Source organism: Gobius niger, assembly GCF_951799975.1.
Source record: "Gobius niger genome assembly, chromosome: 5".
Taxonomy (NCBI): domain Eukaryota; kingdom Metazoa; phylum Chordata; class Actinopteri; order Gobiiformes; family Gobiidae; genus Gobius; species Gobius niger.
In genome coordinates, this window is record NC_136856.1 from 10,764,428 (window position 1) to 10,786,581 (window position 22,154).

The 22,154-nt window shown below is 40.9% G+C and overlaps 1 protein-coding gene across 1 annotated transcript; it reads right to left on the reverse strand.

Annotated features, from left to right (window-relative positions):
- Nucleotides 1-1,631: 1,631 nt before the first annotated feature.
- stag2b (STAG2 cohesin complex component b) lies at nucleotides 1,632-22,154 on the reverse strand. The gene is made up of 33 exons (XM_079556166.1): nucleotides 22,019-22,154; nucleotides 21,851-21,929; nucleotides 21,631-21,774; nucleotides 21,445-21,541; nucleotides 21,291-21,367; nucleotides 21,002-21,206; nucleotides 20,073-20,224; nucleotides 19,304-19,377; nucleotides 19,097-19,220; nucleotides 18,912-19,010; nucleotides 18,685-18,764; nucleotides 18,398-18,505; nucleotides 18,104-18,215; nucleotides 17,866-17,983; nucleotides 17,454-17,557; nucleotides 17,287-17,379; nucleotides 17,098-17,187; nucleotides 16,536-16,739; nucleotides 16,093-16,163; nucleotides 15,930-16,017; nucleotides 15,761-15,841; nucleotides 14,279-14,371; nucleotides 13,675-13,849; nucleotides 13,432-13,571; nucleotides 13,189-13,290; nucleotides 10,864-11,012; nucleotides 9,985-10,113; nucleotides 9,560-9,786; nucleotides 7,289-7,508; nucleotides 6,644-6,751; nucleotides 6,399-6,525; nucleotides 4,835-4,912; nucleotides 1,632-2,395 (listed from the first exon to the last, which is right to left on the reverse strand). The coding sequence occupies exons 1-33, from the start codon at nucleotides 22,060-22,062 to the stop codon at nucleotides 2,372-2,374; spliced, it is 3,816 nt and encodes a 1,271-aa protein (XP_079412292.1). The 5' UTR covers nucleotides 22,063-22,154; the 3' UTR covers nucleotides 1,632-2,371.

Sequence of the window (22,154 nt, forward strand, 5' to 3'; positions counted from 1 at the left end):
GTGGCATGTACAGGCAAGTACTGAAAGGGAAGTTGGCCGTTTTCCTAGTGCACGCTCGCCCCCTGGTGTCAAGAAAATGAACTGCCCCGATGACAGATTTAGGCTCCTCTCCTTGAACTCTCTCTCACCCCCGAATGATTAGCCCCATGAGCAATAAAGCATTAAACTCTGCCTGGACAAGCCCGTCTCTGTTATCAATTACATTACGGTCAGTGTGGTCATAAAAGTGTAACTACCAAATGAAATGTGTTGATTTTTATTCAAAAGTTACTGTCTCCAGACAAGTACAAAGCAGAAAACAGTGACCGAAAGAAGATGGGATAATAGACATCAACTTATAGAGTGTAGGCAAGAGTGCAGGAACAAAACACAGAAAAATGGCAAAAAAAAAAAAAAAAAAGGAAATTAAAATTTGTATATATACACATGATCTGATAAGAATTTATACCAATGTAGTGGTAAGTAACAAACAATAAACAGTACTTTTGTCCTTTAAAAGAATTTCATTTTTACTTACATAAAATAATTAGGCAATAACACGTATGCTGTTATCTATCACATTACATCTGACCAGCTCTTGATTCATGTCCTAAAAGCCAATTTTTTAAAACCACCTTATAAACATGACGATCTCAGACATGGAAGATTATTGTGAGATAGGGTGACCTTCACGAGCATGTTTAAGGCTTAAGCATGGAATGACTACAAAAGAAAGTAGACAAAACATTTTTTTTTTTCAATAAAACTCGAGTGACAATTATTATATGCCAAAAATCTACGCTTTGTCTAGCTGCCACGGCGGTTATGGGTAACTCTTATATCTTCAGTACTGTCCGAGTGACTACCTTTTTGTTATTATATTGTGTGACGCGACATTTGAAACCTAAGCAACATCTGTGACAGGATTTTCTGATGTCGAGAAAACTTCTTAAAGCTGATTTGCACAATTCATTTCATTAGTTTTATCCAAACTAATTTACATGTAGGAAAAAAGGTAGAAATCCGAAGACATTATCAAGACCGAAAAGGAAAAGAAAAAACAAAAAACTTTAGAATACAAATTTAAAAATCTTCCTCGGCGCATGGCTATAATAACACATGCTCACTTTTTTTTTGTTTTTTTGTTACTTACATGTTTCTCAAACTTTGTGACTGAAGGTTGAAAAGTTAAACATAAGAAAACAAAACAAAAAGCACATATATAAATTCAGCACCGATCCATATATAACTTTTTATTTAAAATGTAGAGATACCCATTCAACATTATGCTGCTGGATCTTATTAAAAAAAGAGCGATGTATTCCAATTTGGTGGTGGCAAATTTGTAGCGGCCCGAATTTCAAAGATTTTTTTTAAATACGGAGCATTAAAGCAGAACTCTGTAACTTTTTTACCCAAACTTAGCTGGTTAAATTACTCGTTATGGGGGTGGATGAGAGCGTCCTCGAATGTAAGAGCGGCGATGGGTGCTGTGAGACAATGACATTGCTTCTCAGTTTTTGTCATGAATGAAATAAACTATTCATGGGTGGATTTGGAGAAGAAAAATGAAAGTAAAGACGAGCAAAGTATAATACAGGAAAAATAGAGATTGCTAAAAAACTGGGATGAATGAAGTGGGGGAAAGATGCCGCTTTACTCCAAAGTACAAAGGGGAAGAAGTTAGTGAGTTCTGCTTTAAAAAACAAAAATACTCTTAGCTTCACAGCATAAAAAAAGGGGGAAGGGAAGATCTTGCATTTTTCGGACCGACAGTGGTTTTTCGAGGGGACTTTGACGAAGACCCAACAGCAGGGAAGTTTACGTGAGAGATTGGGAGGCGCGAACGGGAGCACAGAAACAGAAGACCTCCATCCACTTGGCTAACACAGTATACAAGCAAGCTACTACAGTCCGTTTATAAATTACTACTTCACACCTGGTAACTTACTACAATTGTAAAAAGGGTTAGACATGAAACAAAACAAAAAAATAAAAGTTTCTTAAGTTAAATCACACCAATGCATCCCCATAAAAAAAAAAAAAAAAGAAACCAGGAAGGAGAGAAAAAAAAAAAGCTATGGATATTTCTTCAGACACGTTTCTAAATAGGTTTTGGAAGTGGCCTCTTACACGATTATTCTCAAACAGGAAGAGCTTACCCAAGATTATAAAAAGTAAATATTTGAAACAAAGTCCTCTCTGAGCAAGCAACACTGAGTGTGGGTTGTCATTGGTCCACGTGGAGTACAAGCCAGATTTTATTTCATTTTTTTGTGATTTTTTTTTTTCTTTTAAACAGAAAACACTTCGGTCTTCGCATCTAAAATTCTCTTTAAATACAAAGCGCCTCTTCTCTCTTCTCCAGCGTCAAAATCATCTGGAAATTAGCTTAAAACATGGACACCCCGAGGACCTAGAGAGAGCAGAAACACATATGCGTTAGTAAACACGCAAAGAAACTATTTCAATCACCTGCCATCGATTTTGGAAAAGCCCAATTGCAATTTGACACTACTGTGCATATTATGAGGCTGTGCTGCAAAACATACACACTTAATGTAAAATCATCCCAAGCAACAAATGGGGTGGAGGTTTTCAAGAAATACCCACAGAGACAACATCATAGTTTCACCCGAGTTGCCCTGAATGTTGAGTCCAGTCGAGGACAAAGCGCTCAGGCTCAGCTTTCATAAAGCGGGGCATGTCTGAGCGTCATCTGCATGCTAACGAGGAACCTCCCGCACCAGGTCAAATCAGCAGGTCCAGACGCGCAGACGTGGAGCGGGACTTAAATACTTCCTCCCGTCACCTCAATGTGACCTTTTCAAAATTTTGCAACCGCTATGTCACCAAAAGTAATACGATGTTTTTATAGCACATGCCGTGTCGATGCAAGCACCAAGTTTGCAGAAGCAAAGTGGTGACGTACGGCGAATGCATGTCACCCTAATTTGACCTCCAATGTTCAAGCACCGAAGCCTGAAGCGTACAATAAGAAATGCGATTGTTCTCTGCATTTGACCCATCCTCAATGCCGCTGGGACGACCTCGAGGAGCTAATGGTTAGGCTAAGGCTAATGGTCAGAAACACCTGGCCAGAGGATTAAAGGGATGTTTCAGGATTTTTTTCCTAGTTATCCAGAGTGTCCACAGTGCACCTGAGGCAAATCACTTATAACGCCAGACTATCTATATAAATGTTTGTGTCGCTAGAATAATTTTTGGAATGCAGCTGACCTTGCATCACATGAATGATTGCATTTTGAGGGACTAATTTCTAGCAGATCCCTCCACCGCCATGTAGCTTATACAACCAGTGTTAATTTTGACAACATATTTTAATTGAGTTTTAGTCTTAGTCTTTTGACGAAAATGTAAGTCGATTTTAGTCTAGTTTCAGTCAAAAAAATATCTTCAATTTTAGTCTAGTTTTAGTCGACTAAAATTGCAAGTAAATTTAAGACAAATTTAGTCGACTTTGCATTGATAATATTCATTATAATTCCATTGCTCTGCTTCATGGAGCTGCTCCACATGAACAAAGCTCTGAGCTGATCCTTTGGCAGTGATTTTAAATGACATGTGGCTCTTTCAGACGGTCAATAGAAGTTTGGATGATTTTAGTCTCTCCCTTTCATTTTTATTTAGTCTTATTTTAGTCGACTAAAATATCTGGACATTTTAGTCATAGTTTTAGTCTCATGAAAAACTTTTAATTTAGTTGTAGTCCAATTTCAGTCATCAAAAATAACACTTTGACTAAAATTAAGACAAAATATTTTAGTCGACGAAATTAACACTGTATACAACCACGAAGCTGATGCTGCTCAAATATAAGTTATTTTAAATGCAAAAAGGTTCAAATTATTGTATCGACACAGACATTTATATCGTTAGTCTGGCGTTATAAGTGATTTGCCTCAGGTGCCCTATGGAGTGTGTCAGACTGTTTTTAATGCAGGCTAGCTGATATCGTCTAGCCTTGCGCCACGAAACTGTTCAAACAGAAGAACTGCATGAATTACAAAAAAAAATACCTCCAGAAATCAGCAACACTCTGGATAACTAGGAAATGAGGCCCTATGTCGAAAATCCTGAAACATCCCTTTAACCTATTGTGCATTGTAATTACGCATCGAGTTGCCCTGTGTACGAAATGCGCAGTAGAAATAAACACGCCTTGCCTTTGTTTGCTTAGAGAATTACAACAAACTTTGTTCTGGATGTAAATTCAACTCAAGGACTCAACACAAACACAATCAAGGACAAGATGTATCGTTATTGAATCTTAAAAAAATCAAAGTGATGGTATTTTTATGTTCAGACTGATGTTTCAAAAGCATGTCATTGTCTTCGGACTTAAAATGATAGCCTGTAAAAGTTTAAAGGTTATACAAATTGAATAGACTGTGTATAATTGACTGCCTGAGTCTGCAATTTGATGCAAGTAATATTAAATCATCAAGTTTTTTCTTTTGTCCCCAAACCAGAAACCCTGTGCCATAACTTTGGCAACCAGCTTTCCTGTGAACCGGCCTGTCTGGTCCAATCAGGAGGAGAGGGGGGCGGGACATGATTGTCCACCCTAGTCCTGGAAAAAGGAGGGGATTATCTGTCTCTCTAAAGATTGTTTGACTTTTCCAGGGTTCTGGTTTTTCCTGCACACTTTGTAACTAGGTGTAGATAAAATGGGCCTGAATCAGATTATGCCTCACCCATGTCTAAATCATCTTGAAAGCATTACTGTTGAATAAATGAAATGATCTCTGAATAAAACTAATAGGGTCTAAAATTGCGGACGACCCGGAGCATCAGCTGAACCGTGTGTTAAGAGAATCTGTGTGTTTCTTACCGATTCATCCATGATAGAAGCGGGGTCAAAATAATCTGGCTTGAGCTCGGACCTCTCGCGACGGTTCTTCGATGGAGGCTGAGAAAAAGATGAAAACGTTTAATTTCAGCCGCTCTGCCACCGATCGTACAGACTTTATCAGCCATTAAATGAATACAGATAAATTAGGAAACTCTTCACCGTGGCTTAATTTTCTAGCTGGATAAACATGACATTTGGAGACATTTTCATGGAGTTCAGCACGAGAGTGAACGTCCAAAACAGACATTTGGGTTGGATAAAATGTGTTTTGGCTTGGCATTTTTAGACATCGATTTGTGGAGTTGGACAGCATGGTCGAATAATCCAGCCATGATTCATGATTTACGCCCGAAAGCAGAGCAGCGGGTCCAACGGGGAGATGGTTGCGTAACATTTGAGGTGACACACTGGGAAAGTTGAAAAAGTAATTGCAGGGTTTTGCTGCTTACACTGTGTAATAGTGATATGAATGCTTTGGAGTGCTTTTCCAGAAGAAGCTGTTACATTTTATAACAAATACATGTTTAGTAGACAAAGGTTCTCAAGACGTCATCTGCATTGGGTTGTTTTAAAGTCAAGAGGCTTCGTAAATTTACACGTCATGAGAGAATCAGGTTTACACGGACACAAAGCCGCTTTCAGGTCGCCCACAGAAACAGTGTTTGGGCAATTTACCCAAATCAATCTCGTCTACATCATATTTTAGCGGCAAACATTTTCCGTTCTCAGCATCGTGAACGGGCTTTGTGCTCTACCGGAAGTGTCAAGTGCCGACCCGTGGCAAACAGAGGCAAAAGTGGGCCGCGTGCAATAAGGTGAAAAGATTTTGTGACAATCCCAAACTGAGCTGTTGACTAAAAAGTAGAGATCCAAGTTTTTTTGCCTCCGATACCGATACTGGGGGTTTGAGTATCTGCCAATATCCGATATTAACCAATACAAAGGGTGAAAAAGTGAATGGTCCTCTTTTTTCCAGTGTGAGATCAATAAAGTCTTATATTGTCTATTGTCACGATGTTACAGATCAATTATCAATTATATTTATTAATAAACTAATGGAAAACATTTAATAAGGACCACAGGATTTTCAACACTAATTACATTAGTAACATTAATATAGACAACTCACATAAAGTGTGAAAAAACACAAATACTTGGCCGTTCCAGCAGTGGACGAGTTTATTCTATTCGGCTACTTTAGGTATTTCATTTAAAGTTTCTGACCCAGCCTTGATTAGTTGCCGCTAGCTTTAGCATGCTGTTGCCAACTGCAGCATTTTGTGCGGCGATCAAAAATATATTAGTCTTAGCTTCAAAATGCAAAAAGCATGTCAATATTCACTTAGATTTAGTTGGTGAAAGTTGTGTTTTTGAAGCACTGAGAGCCAAACATGGTATCGGTTCAGTATCAGATATTTGGAGCCGATATTGTTTTTTGTTTTTTTGTATCGGCTCCGATATCTGAGATAACCAGTATCGGATCGGTGCATCCCTACTAAAGACATGAGGGAAACAAGCATGAAGACATGGCATAAAGACTGACCAGATCGATGTCCATGGTGTCGAAGTCCATGCCTTCGTTGAGGTCGTCCATGCGCCCCTCCGACGACATCATCACGTCCTCCACGATCGGCTCCTCATCCTCCTCCATCAGACCAGTGCCTCGACGACTGACCACACAAAATGCACAGTAAAAAACACGTCAACCCACACACAGGTAAATCTTTATCCAAATTTCTAATCAAAAGTGTCAAAATTCAGCGTTAACAAAGAGCGTCGGTTACTCACATGGCATGCTGGAGGTTGGACCTGAGCTTGGCGTAGTTCATGGCTCTTTCCTGCTGCTGCCGCGCCTCCTCCTGCTGCCTCTGGGCGAGCATCCACGTCACCTGGGAGCTGCAGCACAGACACAGGTTTCACCAGCCCGTACGGACCCACACATGTGAGACTGACTGACTGACTGGCCCGCTGCCCGCTAAAGCCATCCAGGATAAATAAACTAGCCCCAGCAGCAGCCACATTTTGGCAGCGCCGCGGAATACAAGCGTTTCTCGACCATTTGCCCTCTAAATTAATAGCGCTCAAATGGGGAATTACACAGGACCCTGATCTGATGTATTTTGGCTGATGCTCGAGTCCTCTGATGGCATTTTCATAAGACGAGCGCAATCCTCTCCACTGATGTGTCTGGACTGGAGCCTAAACGTATATTAAAATCTTTAGAAGGAATTAACCAGACGTGTAAGACATCGGGCGTATCAGAAATGAACGACTGTCTGTAATTAAAATGTGTATCTTTGTAGATTGGCCAGAGACACTCGCTGACAAGGAGCCAAGTGGAGCCCCCCCCTTACCCCGTCCATTCAAGACATCGTTCAAATAGTTGGGTCTGGCTACTTTTAAAAGGTCATCAAAATGTAAAATGAGTCTTACTTGTAGTCCATGGGCGGGGGGTGATGCTGGGGCGTCTGCTGATGGTGCGGCGGGTGCGGGTGGGGCTGGGGGGTGTGCTCGTGGGGGAGGTTGTACACGCTCATGTAGCTCTCGTCCCGGGTCCTCTTGGGGTCCCTCATGGCGGTGGAGGTGAGGTGAGGGGACGGCAACATGACTGGCGTCATGGACTGCTGCCACATGTCGCTGCTGCTGCTCTCCTCTGGAACAGGACGGGACACAAGAGGGGGTCACAAGCATGTAAACGGTATACAACACAACGTTCCAGGTTATAAGTCATGTCGGGGATACCACACATGCTCGTATTTTATTAATTTTCCTGTTGAAATGTGAAAAAGGATGGATAACCCTAAGCAAAGAACCGGGAAAACCTCATCAGAAATATGTATTTGATAATCCTGGCACTGGCACAGTACAGGCATCCAAGGGCTTTTAAATCCATCCATCTTTAAAAGAGATATGAGGATCCTCGAGCACAACGAACATCGACTGACCATTGTTGTTGTGATATTAGTGATGATATTAAGACAAAGAGCAGGGATCAAACATATCCACAGTATGGTTTAAGTGACTGAAACTCGAGTGCAATCTGTTGTTTAATCTCCTCCATCAGCTCAGTGCAGGCGCTGCATCTGGGTTAATCTGGGCTCCCACACTGAACATGTGAGTGCGGCTGTAATGTTAAAAGTCATGCTCTTTGGGCCCATCTAGTGGTAAGTGGTTAGTTTTGACACATTTTAGGGTTAGCTTTGTTTTCTTATTTATATAGTTTTAATCCAGATTAGTCCAAATTCAGTCCAAGTTTATTCGATTAAATCAATAGTGAATACAAATGTTTATTCATATCGCATGGCTTCAGGAACTTTTTAGCAGATGTACAAAGGACCAGACTTGCTCCTGGGAGATGAATTTGCATGATATAGGAAGTTAAAAAGTAACTGGAGCTTGGATCTTACTTACATTGGTCCTTTTAGACAACATAAATGAAAACATTTGAACATCTAGTCATCCTTTTATCTTCCGTTTCTTTAGTTTTAGTTTCGTTTAGGGCAATTAATCAAATGTTAATCTAATCACAATTTTATTAAAGGTCGATCTCAATAATTGCCTGGTGTGTTTTAATCGTATAAATAAATAAATGTGCATAAATTCCGGGTGCCGTGATGCTGCAGGCAGTGCCTGTTAAATCAAGCCCAGGGAATACTCGGGTCAAACAAACAGGAAGTCACAAGCGGACAGCAAGAGAGGAGGATCTGGTGATTTCAAGTGTAAAATCAGCTACAAACTTGCGCTAACTTGTCTAATGGTCAAAACAGAAACACGGGAGGAGCTGTCAGAGGACCAGGACGCACTCAGCCGCACACGCAGATGAAAAAGTTTACCTTCGAAGAGGAAAACTATCGCTGTATTTGGACCATGTGGATAATTTTTGGACTTATTTATTCATTGGTTTATTTCCATCCGTCTCAGTCTCTCCTGGCCTATTGTACATGTTTTTAGTGGTATGGTAAACTGAAGCACCCGAAGGAAACCTATGCAGACACAGGGAGAACATGCAAACTCCACACAGAAAGGCCCCGTCCCTGGTGGGAATCGAACCCGGACCTTCTAACTGTGAAGTGCTTCACAGTTAGAAGCACTGACCGCTGCGCTACAGTGCCGCAATTCACTTCTAACAGTGAATTGTAAGTTTGATCATTTTATACTTATAAAATCATTTCTATATGTACATATTAAGTCGTTAGTGCTAAACACCGGTCCTTGTGAAGCTCCACACTCAAACCGTGCTCTAACTCTCACTGTCTGCTTCTGACATCCTTCAAACATTCCACTTTTTTGCGTCCCCTTCCCAGATTTGTGGACGGGTGGTGCGTGGGCAGGTGAAGTGACATGGGGATGTTATACTGTGAGGCTAGAAGTGTGGAGTTAGTTTTTGCTGCTGCCAAACAGAGTTAGCAGCAGGTTTCAGTTCGGCCACAGCATCTGTTTACTTGCTAGTCCAGCAAAGGCCACGTTCATTGTTTTAATCATTAAAATAAAACAAAAATCCAATCGAAAAGAATAATCGTGATATTTTTTCCCCAAACATCCCCAGCCCTAGTTTCATTTAATTCAGCAGTATTGATGAAAGTATCAGACAAGAAATAGTGGCCTTTCATTAAAAATCTGAGCTAATTCGACATAGCCCCCCCTGAGTGCTTGTGTAGGAAACCCTGTTGTCATTATGTCAGTTACAACCAGTGCGCCCGTTACCTTCTGGGAGTTTTCTCTTGGCGACGGAGGGCCCAGCTGTGGCCGCGGGAGGCTTGGTCTTTTTGGAGCGCACCGAGGAGCCTCTGCTGGAGTAGCCGCTCATCACTGACATGGTGTCGTCGTCGCCCCCTGCCTGTAGGGAGTTCCTGTACGAGATGAGGGGCAGCCAGCAGTCCTCGCGCTGCAGTGCCATCTGGAACGTCATGAAGCGCTCCAAGTACATGTGCCTGGGGAGGACACGCAAGGTCACGGAGACATGCAAATTCATGCTTCGGGCGGCGCACTCTTCGACAAGTTGTAATGGCGGGTAAAATGAGGCCGCAAAAAACAACCGCAAGGACGCCAGGGACGAACAGCTGCGCCGGGTGTGAAAACATCTGCTCAAACGTGTCATCGAATTGGAGTTAGGAAAAGGAAGCACTTACACAGTCCTCTTGTCTTGCTTCATGAGTTTGGAGGAGAACTCGCAGAGGATGTCCAGGAACGCCAGGTTCAGAGGAGGGCCGCCTTCTCCCTGAGGACTGGGATCTTTGAACGCAAACTCGATGCCATCTCTGGGGAGGGAAATGAAGACAGTTAAGGAACAAAGTACTTGCCCAAAATTGAATAAGGTGGAAATCAAGATCAAAATGTTTAGCGCCATTATATTACTGGCAGCACAATGCAAGGAAAAAAAAAAAAAAATCTGATAAATGTCTTTTATATTGCATTAGCTAAACCATTTTAATACAGTGTTTCATCCAAAACAATGCAAATGCACTATTGTTTAATTGAACAATACATTGTGGCTGATATGGATATAATGCATCTTCTATAATTCTGTTAACGATAATTTGACAATAAATTGTGCAGCCTTAGAGCATAACAATCAGGTGCAACATTACAAGCCAAAAGGTGATGAGGTGATAAACAAAAACTCTTAGTCATTGCGCTCGTGGGTTGGGATAAAGAGCAGCAACTAAACATTTTCCCGCAAGAGTTATGAGTCAGAACCAGTAAAAACAGAAATATGTGAAGAGAAAAAAAACAGCAGTGATGGAAGGCAAGGCAATGAAACAGTGCGTCCGGATATAATTTTTCTTTGCATATTCCGTGTCAGTGATGACCTCTTCAATATTTAATGTGACTCAAAAATAGAGGACACATTCGCCGGCACCTTCTCATCTCATCTTGTCAAACTGAGGGCAGATGTAATACGACAGGAGGACATGCATTTCTGAATCAGTCATTCAATCTCGCGGACAGATCCGGGATTCAGGTCCAAGTAATAATAGAAAGTCAAATGTCACGACAGGGGCTCTTACTTGTGAAGCATAGCGATGGCGTCTCTGGTTTTGACTTGGTCCAGGCCGAAGGTGAGGGAGAAGCGACGCGCCAACTCTTTGATGCCGCAGAACGCCGCCGACGAGCGATCGAAACCGTGGCCCAGCTCTGACAGCATCTCGTTAAACAGCTACAGGAGGAAAGATACAGAAAACGTGTTTAAGTTAAATACATAAAAGGCCAAATGTGCAGAAGTCTACAAGTCAGTGCAGGACACATCAGGAAGGATATCAAATATGTGAACGCCATTCACCGTCCTACCTGTAAGTAAAGAAAACACTGCTCTGAGCAGATTTTACAGCTGTAGTTTACAAAAGTAAAAAAAAAAAAAAAAGGAACACTTCTACAGCAGAGACTTTAATGGCAAATTAATTTTCATTCATAAAATAATGGTAATACTACTACTTCGCAGTGGATACAGTGCATTGATTGAACAGTTACCCGAGTGGGTTTTCAGTCATGAAGGGAGGAAGTGCACAGACTAGAGATTGACCTATATATTATGGGTATTTCCCAATATCAGCTATCTCCGGAAGCGAAAGTGAAAGTCACTGCTTCAACTGTGAAGCACTTTAAATTGCCTTGTGTATGAATTGTGCTCTACAAATAAACTTGCCTTGCCTAAAATGAGCCCTCCCACAACTCCCCAGGTCTCAACGGACATTGCGGTGAAAATTTGTCACAAGTTTGTACATCTATTTTGTAGGTTCTATGTTGCAAACCTTTGCTTATAATTTTGGAACTATAAGAGATTACGAGAATACGAGACTCGCCCATCTTTGATTTGGAATCTGCTGATTTATTCTTTCCTATTATTTTTTGTCTTTCAAATGAGCTCCCTCTGATACAGGTGCTCGTCATATAATTAGAATATCATGAAAAAGTTTATTTCTGTAATCCAACTTAAAATGTGACACTAATATATGATATTGACTCATTACATGCAAAGTGACCTATCTCAAGCCTTTATTTGTTAAAATGTTGATCATTATGGCTTAGAGTTAGCCTGGTTTTACAATACCCTCATACTCATTTTGTTTCGTACAAGGGTCTGGAACTTCTCAATTGAGCCCCGTTATCAGGTGGGAGGGGTGAACTCCTTTGAAACAATTAGATCTGGTTTTTGCTAGCATTTGGTCATGAAGATCATCATCACTCTTGGGATCATTTCTTGCGCATTCCAAGGCTTCGATTTCAATTTCTGGATATTTGGAAGCCAAGCCAGAACGGATTGAAGAGCTTCCATTACTTTTGTATCCGCCGCCATTGCTAAACTATTGACATCACCTACAACACCCGCCTCCCCCGCTCACTGAATGGTAGGTTGAAATTCAACCGATGTAACGCGGCCACTGAGATCAGACCCAGACCTAAATGTAGGGAAATGATAATTGACCGAAGTTTACAGATGGCTAAGGCTAGCTTAGGCTACATTTTCAAAATATTTTTATTGGGGGTTTTTACAAGCTGAGCCATAATAAATCTAAATTATAACAAATAAAGGCTATACATATCTCACTTTGCCTGTAATGAGTCTATCATATTTTAGTTTCACAGTTTATGGTAAATAACAGAAGTGAATGCACTTTTTCATGATATTCTAATTATATGACGAGCACCAGTACTAAACATGAATGTCCAGAACAAATCAGTCCTATGCCCCAATAAAGCACCTTCTCCAGTCGCAGGCAACACTGACATATTTTACAGTTTAGAAGCATACACAGGATTAAATACGAGACATTTTTTAAAATGGTCCAAAAACATAGGCTCCTCGACCAATCAAAATCCATCGGGCTTAGAAACACCCATCTCGGTCGACGCGTTTCTGGGATTACTATCCACAATGTTTTTCTCTTGAGTAGGTAAAAATAACTAAAGCAATGTAATGTGTAAAGCAGGTGTGTCCAAAGTGCGGCCCGCGGGGCAAATGTGTCCCTCAGACCAATTTTTGGTGGCCCTCGGGTTGCTTGCTGAATCGGTTCACATCATCAGAGATGGTCCTTTTTATTTAATATGTAATAATTCTACACAATTCTAACCTAACTAATAACATTTTATTGTGAGACAAAGCTGGCATTAAGGTTTTAAGCATAAATAAAGCATGAGGCACAATTTAAACCTCTGCTACTCGAAGGTTTCGTGGAACTAACCACCGACCCATGGCCCTTTACCCCGTATACGCTCCAATATGTGGCCCCCCATGAAAAAAGTTTGGACACCCCTGGTGTAAAGCAAAGCAAAACAAAAACTTTACTAAATATACACCAATATTCCCTCCCACTGGAACACAGCTTTTGACGAACCTGCTGCAAACTGAGGATGAGCGTCTTGGCACACTGGATCTTGTCGATTTGTCTGGTTTTACTCATGGTCTCCTTGATGATGTCGCCGTAGTCGTTGTAATACTGTTGAGAAATAGACGTAACATTTAATAAGAAATCAATTTACACACAGGTTTCTCATGGATATCGCATTGTTAAATATTCATGTCTTAAAGTATAAACATGAAACCAAACTCAGAGGGAAAGAGCATAGTGAAACCTTACCCTCATGTACTGTTTGAAGATGTCGGCCCCGGTCTTCATTTCCACCACGCAGTAAATGATGAGTTTACAGTAAGCGGCCAAGAGGTTTCTTCTCTTGTGCAGAGCTTCGATCTTTACCGCTTCATCGTCCTGCTGACCGTCTGAGGCACAGGACAATCGAGCGGATTAGGTATGACGGGTTAATGACATTCAAATCTCACAAACAACAGATCTTGGTGTATGTATTTGTTTCTCCGCTCTTACCTGTGCTGTTTGAGTCGTCGTCTTGGTCGATGAAGACGTGGTTGAGGATGAAGGAGAGCAGCTCGGCCTGAAGCGAGTCGTCGGGAGAATAGACCAGAGGCTCCAGGTGCTCCCTGCCCCCAGACACCATCTGATGACTGAAGATGAGCAGGAGGTCGCACAGGATGGTGAAGGCCTACAGTGGAACAGATGTTACAGTTTTAGACAAAAAATAAACAAATACAATGCCGTAAAGTGGGGCTGAGGGATACATATGGCCATGATAGACAATCCTACTCTTTTCTATCAATTCGAGAAACAAACTTGAACTTGGTGATGACTCTTCTTTCAAACACGGGAAGCTCATAATATAAATTTCAAACATTCATACAGACCTATTCATGAACATTAACGATAACAGCCGGAAGTCACTCCTTATGGTTTTATGACACTATCACAGCACATGAATGATTCTTTTTCTATACATAAGTTTAACTACTTCTTTTCCTGCTTGACTCCTTTATTACGTAAACCTGGCCTGTCTGTATGAGGATTAAACTTCTAGCAGGACATATTTGGAACAGACACCTCATGTATTTCAGATTTTCAGCTTCATATCAGTCACCTGTTCTTTGACGGCAGTGTTGACGTTGGTGAGGTAGCGCTGGCACATCATACAGAACGCCCTCATCTGCTTCCTCAGAGTCACCAGGTCGTCCTAAAACACCAAGAATTAGGAACAATTAAAGATACTGAGAAGGTGAGACTTAACAATATGATTTCAAGCCTCAAGATAATAAGGAAAAGCTTAACTCTTGAGTGTGTACTAATGTGTTTAAATGCTATGATCCTCTTATTTTTCCTAGCCATAGTTTGGTCACAAAACACTTAGCCTCTTCACTCCCCGCCTGAACTGAGTGCATTTTGTGTGACGCCTCATTTGAAAGCCAAGACCTACAAAAATTATATAACTTTTTGTAAAATTGTCTTTTTTTTGTCACTTATTTGTCATGTTTTTGTTGCTTTTTTTCCCATTCCTTTTTCTTTGTGTTTTCATCACGTTTGTCACTTCTTGTGGCTTTTTTCGTTGCATTTTTGTCGTGTTTTCAGGTGCATTTTCATCTTTGTTTTTTGTTGCCGTTTTGACGCTTTGTTCAAGAAGCTTTAAAATTTGGGTAAAGTTGAACTGGAGAAAATGTGCCCGGTTAAGGCGGGGGTTTAGAGGTTAAACAAGCAGAAAGCCTCTACAATCTCACCAATGTACAATCTCATAAATGTACAATCTCATAAATGTTAACAGTGTGAAACTGTTTTTGCAATGCCTCAATGGACTGGGCCCTGAAGCTTTTGAGTGCATGTGTGCGTCGGCTGCAGAGCTTGGGTCGACCCAAGCCACAAGTACAAGGTCCTTTATAGAAAAACTTGCTTTGTCCAGTCAGCATTTTCAGTGAGCGTTGCCAATCTGTGGAACGTGTTCCCTGTCGAATTATATTGGCATATAATTGGTATTTTCAAAAAATTAGCAAAATCATGGATGTGTCAGCAGCATCAGGAGCTCTTTACTCATGTTTAGTGTTGTGTCTAAGGCTGGACAATATGGCTTTTTTTTTCTGATATTGAGCAATTTTTTATTCTATTTTATTTATTCATAATTAAAATAAATAGCCGTTTTTCCGAACTTAGACACAACTTCTTATAGAAACCCCATCTGCAACAATAACAAACTCTTTCCTCCATTTATCACACAAAAATCTTCCATGTCTCATCCAAACTCTAGAACAAGGTCCCGCTTCTGGCAAAGAAATGAAGATTAAATCCCATGACGAATATTGAGATTGACCAAAATCGGGATTGCGATTTCGATGAATTGCCCAGCTCTAGTTGGATCTCGGTCTTCTTTTGTTTTTGTACAGTTCTATGTAATGTCACTGTCCTTTTCATCCATCTTTAATATGTTTTGTACTTTTAACGGTAGATAAAAGGGACAGCAAATTAGCTTTGGCAATAAGCACTATGACGAATTCATGAGACTTGTTTTACAGTTTGTCTATGTATATGCCCCTATCAAAGAAAATAAATAGTTATATAATAGTTCTTGTAGACTCACTTTTCTTGCGCTGCCCTCGGATGATTTTGCCAGGTTCCACAAAATGACGTAGTGGGTGCATTGCAGTGAATGGATGACGATCTGCTCCAGGATGAGATTGAAAAAGAAATATGGAATCAGCAAAAGCATAAAAAACTTGGAAAATTATTTCAACTATAAATGTACAAACCTGCTCTGGCATGTCTCCATTCTCTATACCTGTGTTTAGAAGCTTAAAATTACTGGTAAAGAGGTCCCAGCCCGATAGGTCATGTGCACTGTGGGGAAAAGCAGCCATTGTTAGATAATTATATGTGTTTTACAAAGTGGCCATGCACAAGGAAGAAACTCACTTGTGAAAAGCTGTGATTCTCTTTAGAGTGGACAAAACCTGATACGCATCGTCTTCATCTGCGTCATCGCCCTAAAAAAAAACAAAAAAAGGTTTATAACTTACATTGCTGTCGATTCTTGAGAAAAGAAATAAGTTTTTATGTTTTTACTTACTGACATTGTAAATTACTAATGGCCTGTGCCTTCAATCAAACAAAAAAGCATATTCTTGTCAAACTGCCTGATCTCACCAACAGTTTATTCTACTTGGCCTCAGAAACTTTAACTCGAAAACTTGCCCTCTTTTATTAAATCATTGCCCTGAAGCGAAATGAAAAGCAGTGGGGTCTACAGTGATGTCGCCCTAAGTCCAGATGGATGGAACTGAAATTAAACCTTGCGATAAAAAGTAAACTTCGCCCGTGAAACTTTTAACGAGTGTGTGAGTCCAGCGTGTCCGCACCTCTTGTAGGAAATCCTCCAGTAGCCTGTTAAACTTGTCCACCAGTTCGTCCAACAGCTGTGAGCGGGCGATATCCACTCGGTTAAAGATTGTGTACTCCTCGTTGCAGAGGGCATGGTACGTCTTGGAGCAGGTTTCCAAGACTTCAGTGTCTGTGTGCTTCTCCACTATCTCCTTGATCTGACGCAGAAGCGACTCCAGGTGCTGAGGGGCAGAGATAGAGGGAAACGTGGTGAAATGGAGGTGTCCGGCAACAGATACGGCAACAACAATCTAAAGGGCTGTGCTATTGACGATGAGCGGAAGCAAAATAACTTCACTTTTTGGAATTCATATTGGTGCACACTATTGTAAAGAAAATATATGACATTAAAGTATTGCGTACCAAAGAATTTAAGCAAACAATACATAAAAACTGGTCAAATATTAAGTCAAAAACAAAGCTGAAAAGTTCAATTAGGGAAATTACGACTAAGTAACCATAATTACAGTCTTTAATTCTCCAAAAACTCAAAAACAAGCCATAACAAAGATAATTCTAAGCGTCGAGGCCAAAACCAACCTTCTCCAGACGCCCCGTGGTGTAGATTTCCAGGTCAAAGAACTGAGGCAACTGCAACAAGTTGGTAACTTTCTCTGCATCTACCGCGTACTACAAAAAGAGTGCAATTTAGTAAGACATTTGAATGCACAATTCACCCCATTAAGCCAAAAGAGATCCATTATGATTTGAGCAGATGTATGCACACACCTTGGCCAGTAGAGGGGGCAATGCCACAGCAAACAACTCAGTCATTCTGGTTTTGTCGTCTAGTTGAGTCTTTTTCTCTTTTGCTGTCATCACCTGCTCAGAAAAGTCATATATTAGTGAGAAAATAAAATAGGCAGCATTGTAAATAGCATTGTGTAAAGTTTTACCCTTTTTCCTGAGCCTCGTCCCACCGGCGGATGGCATTCGGCAGCTTGCCGTACAGTGCAGAGCATGATTTCAATCAGCGCAGTCTCTTGTCTGTCTGTGAGGGCTGCAGAAAGAAAGAGAAAAGGGTTAAAACTAAGCCCAACAGTGATTTAACCTGTTACTTGCCTGATCAGGGGGCTAGGGATATGATTACAGTTAGGAACGGCAAATGTGATGCAAGTTGTTTTTCACTCGCATAGATCTCACACATATTTTTAGAAACTAGAAGGTAGGAAGGAGGCATATAGGTTGCTAGCTTTCCAGTCAATTTGCTTTGAGATTTGGATAGGCATAATTGCTAACCCTAACCCCTAGGTGGCAGGTAACAGGTTAACTGATAAAAAACATGATGTGGACTTTTCGGTAACGTACGTTCTTCTCCCGGCAACGGATCGTCTAGTAATAAGCTTATCATACACTCCCAGTCCTTCAGCAGCTCTCCACCGCATTCCCACAGGGAGTCCACCAGGTAGGCTGCATGTTCATGGAGCTACGAGTAACAAAAACAAAAACAGGTGATGCACTTAAGCGGCATAACAACCACAAATGCGAAGATGTTGGCGACTTGTGCAAGTGTCTACCACTGAAAGGAAACAAAGACTGCACATACCTCACTCTCCAAGAAGAAAAAGACCGTTGTTTTGATGAGATTGGCATTTGGGCTTTGTCTTCCTCTTCTTTTTGGGGCACCTTCTTCCTCTGGCTCTCGCTGACTGAACAATCTTCACCGACAAAACAATAGTTAGGATTCATAGATACATTTTTACTTACAAATTAACATAAAATGAAAGATTACATTGGCAACACAAACAATTATAAATACATTTCGTTAATTTGCAATTCATCCATAAGAAAAAAAAAATACAGATTCAGGCTCTTGTAGTTCAGTGCGGGAATAACATACTTCTTATAGAGGAATTCTCCAGCTGCGACAGCCACCGGCCTGTGTGCCGAGTACACCAAGTGATAGACGCTCTCACAGTCCTCTGGGGTCAGCACTTCATCTGTGCTACTGCAGAGCCAAACAACACAGGCGATACATAAACATTAACAACAATTAAAAACAGTGAAAATACCATTACTTTAAACCAGGCTTTGTTCTTTGCTTACAAGTCACATAGTCTGATAAGATAGTCTGACGCTGTGCAGCAGACAAACACAAATTAAAGATAAACAAGAAAAGGCACTTACTTCAAAACGAGGGTGAGCAGTTTAATTGCCTGCACTGCAACGTCATACTCTTTGTCAAGAGTCATTGACACGATACGGTCCTAAGAGATAAAAAGGAGTTGAAAAATTAGCCTGTACTTTTTTTGGTTGATTGCAAAAGAGAAGTTAGAAGTACTGTGTAGTTGGTTTTGAATGAATGAGAAACACTGTGGCTGTAGTGCATGATTTGTCCAGCAGGTGGAGCTCACCTTAAAGCGACTAGTGAACAGCTCCAATCTTGCATTGAGCTCCCTGTTGTAGTACAGTCCCTGCAGAGCTGTCAGACACTTTAGACGTACCTCTCCTTGCTGTGGCAGACGTGACAGCAAAGTTACACATTAGAATTTCAACAGAGTGCAAAAGAGATACATCACTATATGTTCTGGTAACGCACCTTGTCATGCATCGTCCAGCCCACATACTTCAAATAGCTGTCATTGAGGAAGGCATCGCTATAGAGTTTCATCCACACACCGATCTCTTCTATACAGATCGCCCTGATTTCTGCTATCGCGTCACTGTTGAAAGCACATAACTTTATACAAAGCTGCCAGAAAACTGATATACAAACTCGCATGATACAGCAACAACTGGGTCATACCGATATCTGTGGACAAACACTCCTTTAAAAATTGCATTCATCATGTTTTCAATCTCGTCCTGATTTTCCTGGAGCTGGGAGGAAACAAAAACACATGCATTTATTTAGACGACAGCCTTGGACTTGCCGATTGTCTACACCGGTGATGACTGGAGGGTATTGTCGACGTTAACGAGACGTGTGTGACAGCCAAGAGCGCCACCATGCAAGACCGAGGCAGCGAGCGACCAAACAGATGGATGCCCGGTGGGTCCCGCTGTTACATAACCCAATCAAGTGACAATTATGTGTGAATAATGGCCAGCGCACGCACAAGCGCCGTGGGGCCACCTCCTACAGGAGCAATGTATTTCTAGCAATACAGAATACGACAATTATCGGGAATTAGCCCATTGTTAAAAGTCGTTTTACAACCATAAACAATTACCTCTTTGAACTAAGCCATGCATTTGCTGAATGGGATGTTAACACGTTCATTGCTTTTATGGCAATTAAGAGTTTGGAATCTATGGAGGTCATCATTGTGCAAGTTTATTACAGACTATAGCATGTACAAAGTAGAGATTTAATATATTAATCTAAACCCCAAAATAAAGCCAATCCATTGTAATCCTTCAGAAACTAAACTTACAATTTGTCATTTCCACTTTTATGACAAGCGCTACAGGTGTTCACATACTCAATAACCCGTCAAATGAACAGGAGTTCCTTCATCAGTGTGCGCCGTGTTCCTCATAGTGAATCAAATGAATTACTTTCATGTTGGTACCTCTTTGCGTTTCTGTAGGAGCAGCTCCAGTCGGTCGTTTGCTCTTTTGGCCACCATCTTATTCCTCTCAGCCTCGTACTGCCGTTGGGTGTTGTCCATGTTGATGCTCAGATTGAGAGCTACATTCACCAGGGCTGTCATCAGCTTCATTGCTGTTCATTCCATAAAAAGGGGGAGCATAGTACACAATGGTAAGCACGGTATAATAGAAAACAGAACAGAAAGTTACAAACGGATGCATAGATATGACAGTAATGGGGTAATTGGGGTAGGAGAATGTATTCCCTGGCAATGTTTAATTGGTTGGATTTCTCTATACTTGAGCAAATTTTAAATATAGATTCATGACAGGCAATGAGACCCGTGGAGAGGAAGGAGACTGTCATGCTTCTCTGCCCTGTGTTTGCATTTGAATAGTTGAATAAGAAGAGGGTCACAGAGCTACACTCCCCCAGAACATTGCAAAAACTAAATAAATAAATAAAATTCACACATAAACAATTATGTTAATGCTCCAAGAAATTATAGAAATGGGTCATTAAAAACAAATCATACCAACTCTATTATCCAATATTAACATGCCCTAAACCTTTGTTTACAAGCAATGAAAATATGCATATTTTGAAATGGTTAGTTGTGGTCCAAACTTATTCCTAACTTTCCAAATGTACTGCTAACATCATAGTTCTGAGCTTAGAAGCACGTTTCGCAACTTAAAAGGGATGAATAACTGTCATGGTAAACAACAATGAGCAGCTAGTTCCCGACCGATAAAAAAGCTGTGTAATTAGATGCAAAGTTCTTTTAACCCAAATATGTGATTTCACTATATATAGAAGGACAACACAAAAAACACCCGTGGAAAAAAACAAAACAAAACAGCCTTGGGCCTTAAAATCCGTATTATGAACCAATGACCCACATCTGACCTGCCAGTGTAGAGGTGTGTCTGAAGGCTCTGACTTGGGAGTCCGATAGTCCGGTGAGGAGAGAGATGACCGTGTCCATCATGTACTCATCATAGATGATACTATATTGACATTGACGAACCAGCACAGAAATGAATTCACAAAAACTGGATTTAAACTTTTTCCACTGAGGCCCTGCTATAGTTAGAGGGTAGTCACCGCTGTCCTGTAGAATAAAGAAGACGACAGATGTATCATAGGCAGCAAAAGGTGAGTAATTTCACTGCAGGTCAGTGGATCAACTCAGTACCTCATCAAACTCTTCTGTCATTCGTCGAATGATCTCAGAGTTTTGCATGTTACGGAACATTTCTCCGGAGACGACACCTGATGAATAGAAATATATAAATCGTTGAGTTTTTGGTAAAGGTAGAACTTTTTTTTTCTTTTCTGTAGATCCGTACCTTTACATCCTGAGCACTGGATGAAAAAATTTATGAGGTCTAATAGTGCAACATCTCTGTCATGCTTGTAAGATTCAATCCAGTCGTCTACAACGCACTTCAATGGAGACAATACATTATTATCTGTTTTTCCAAACCTTTGCAATGTGAAAATGTGTTTAGCTATTCCAAACCTCTGGTGCTTACCTGCATTGCACTCCTGCCCAGCCGCACCACCTCGAACAGCATCATGTTTTCCATGCCATTTTCCTGGTGATGGCCATTTAATCGGCCTGCACCCTTTCCTCCTTTACCCTTCTCCCCTGCAGCCTTCTTGCCCTTCTTGCCCCCCTGAAGATAAATAACATGTTAAGTAAGAGACTAAATTTGATCGCAACGTGAAATAAATCAAAATGTTCTTCAATACCTTTCCTTTGGAGCTTGTACTTCTTCCATCAAGATCCTCTGAGAAGTCTGTGTCAGATGAGAATCTTGTGTCTGTGTCGCTGCAACGCAAATGTAGATATTAAAAATGTTAATCCATAACATTGTATGGCTTTAATTGCCTAATGGCAAAGCAGAAAAGTGTACTTACTGAGGATAGGCGAACTCAGGTGGTATTTCTGGTGCTGCTATCATTTCTGTAACATCTTCTGAACAACTTCAACTTTTGATTGACTTGATTGAATTTTAGTAATTACACAACCGTATACGTTGCATGCGACTTGGGA

Excerpts from the sequence above, each read along its gene's own strand:
- stag2b (XM_079556166.1), bottom strand. The coding sequence starts at position 22,062 with ATGATAGCAGCACCAGAAATACCACCTGAGTTCGCCTATCCTCA. Across the intron at positions 16,018-16,092 it reads AGAATCACAGCTTTTCACAA|TGCACATGACCTATCGGGCT; the intron begins GTGAGTTTCTTC and ends TTTTCCCCACAG. Across the intron at positions 13,291-13,431 it reads TCTTCAAACAGTACATGAGG|TATTACAACGACTACGGCGA; the intron begins GTAAGGTTTCAC and ends ATTTCTCAACAG.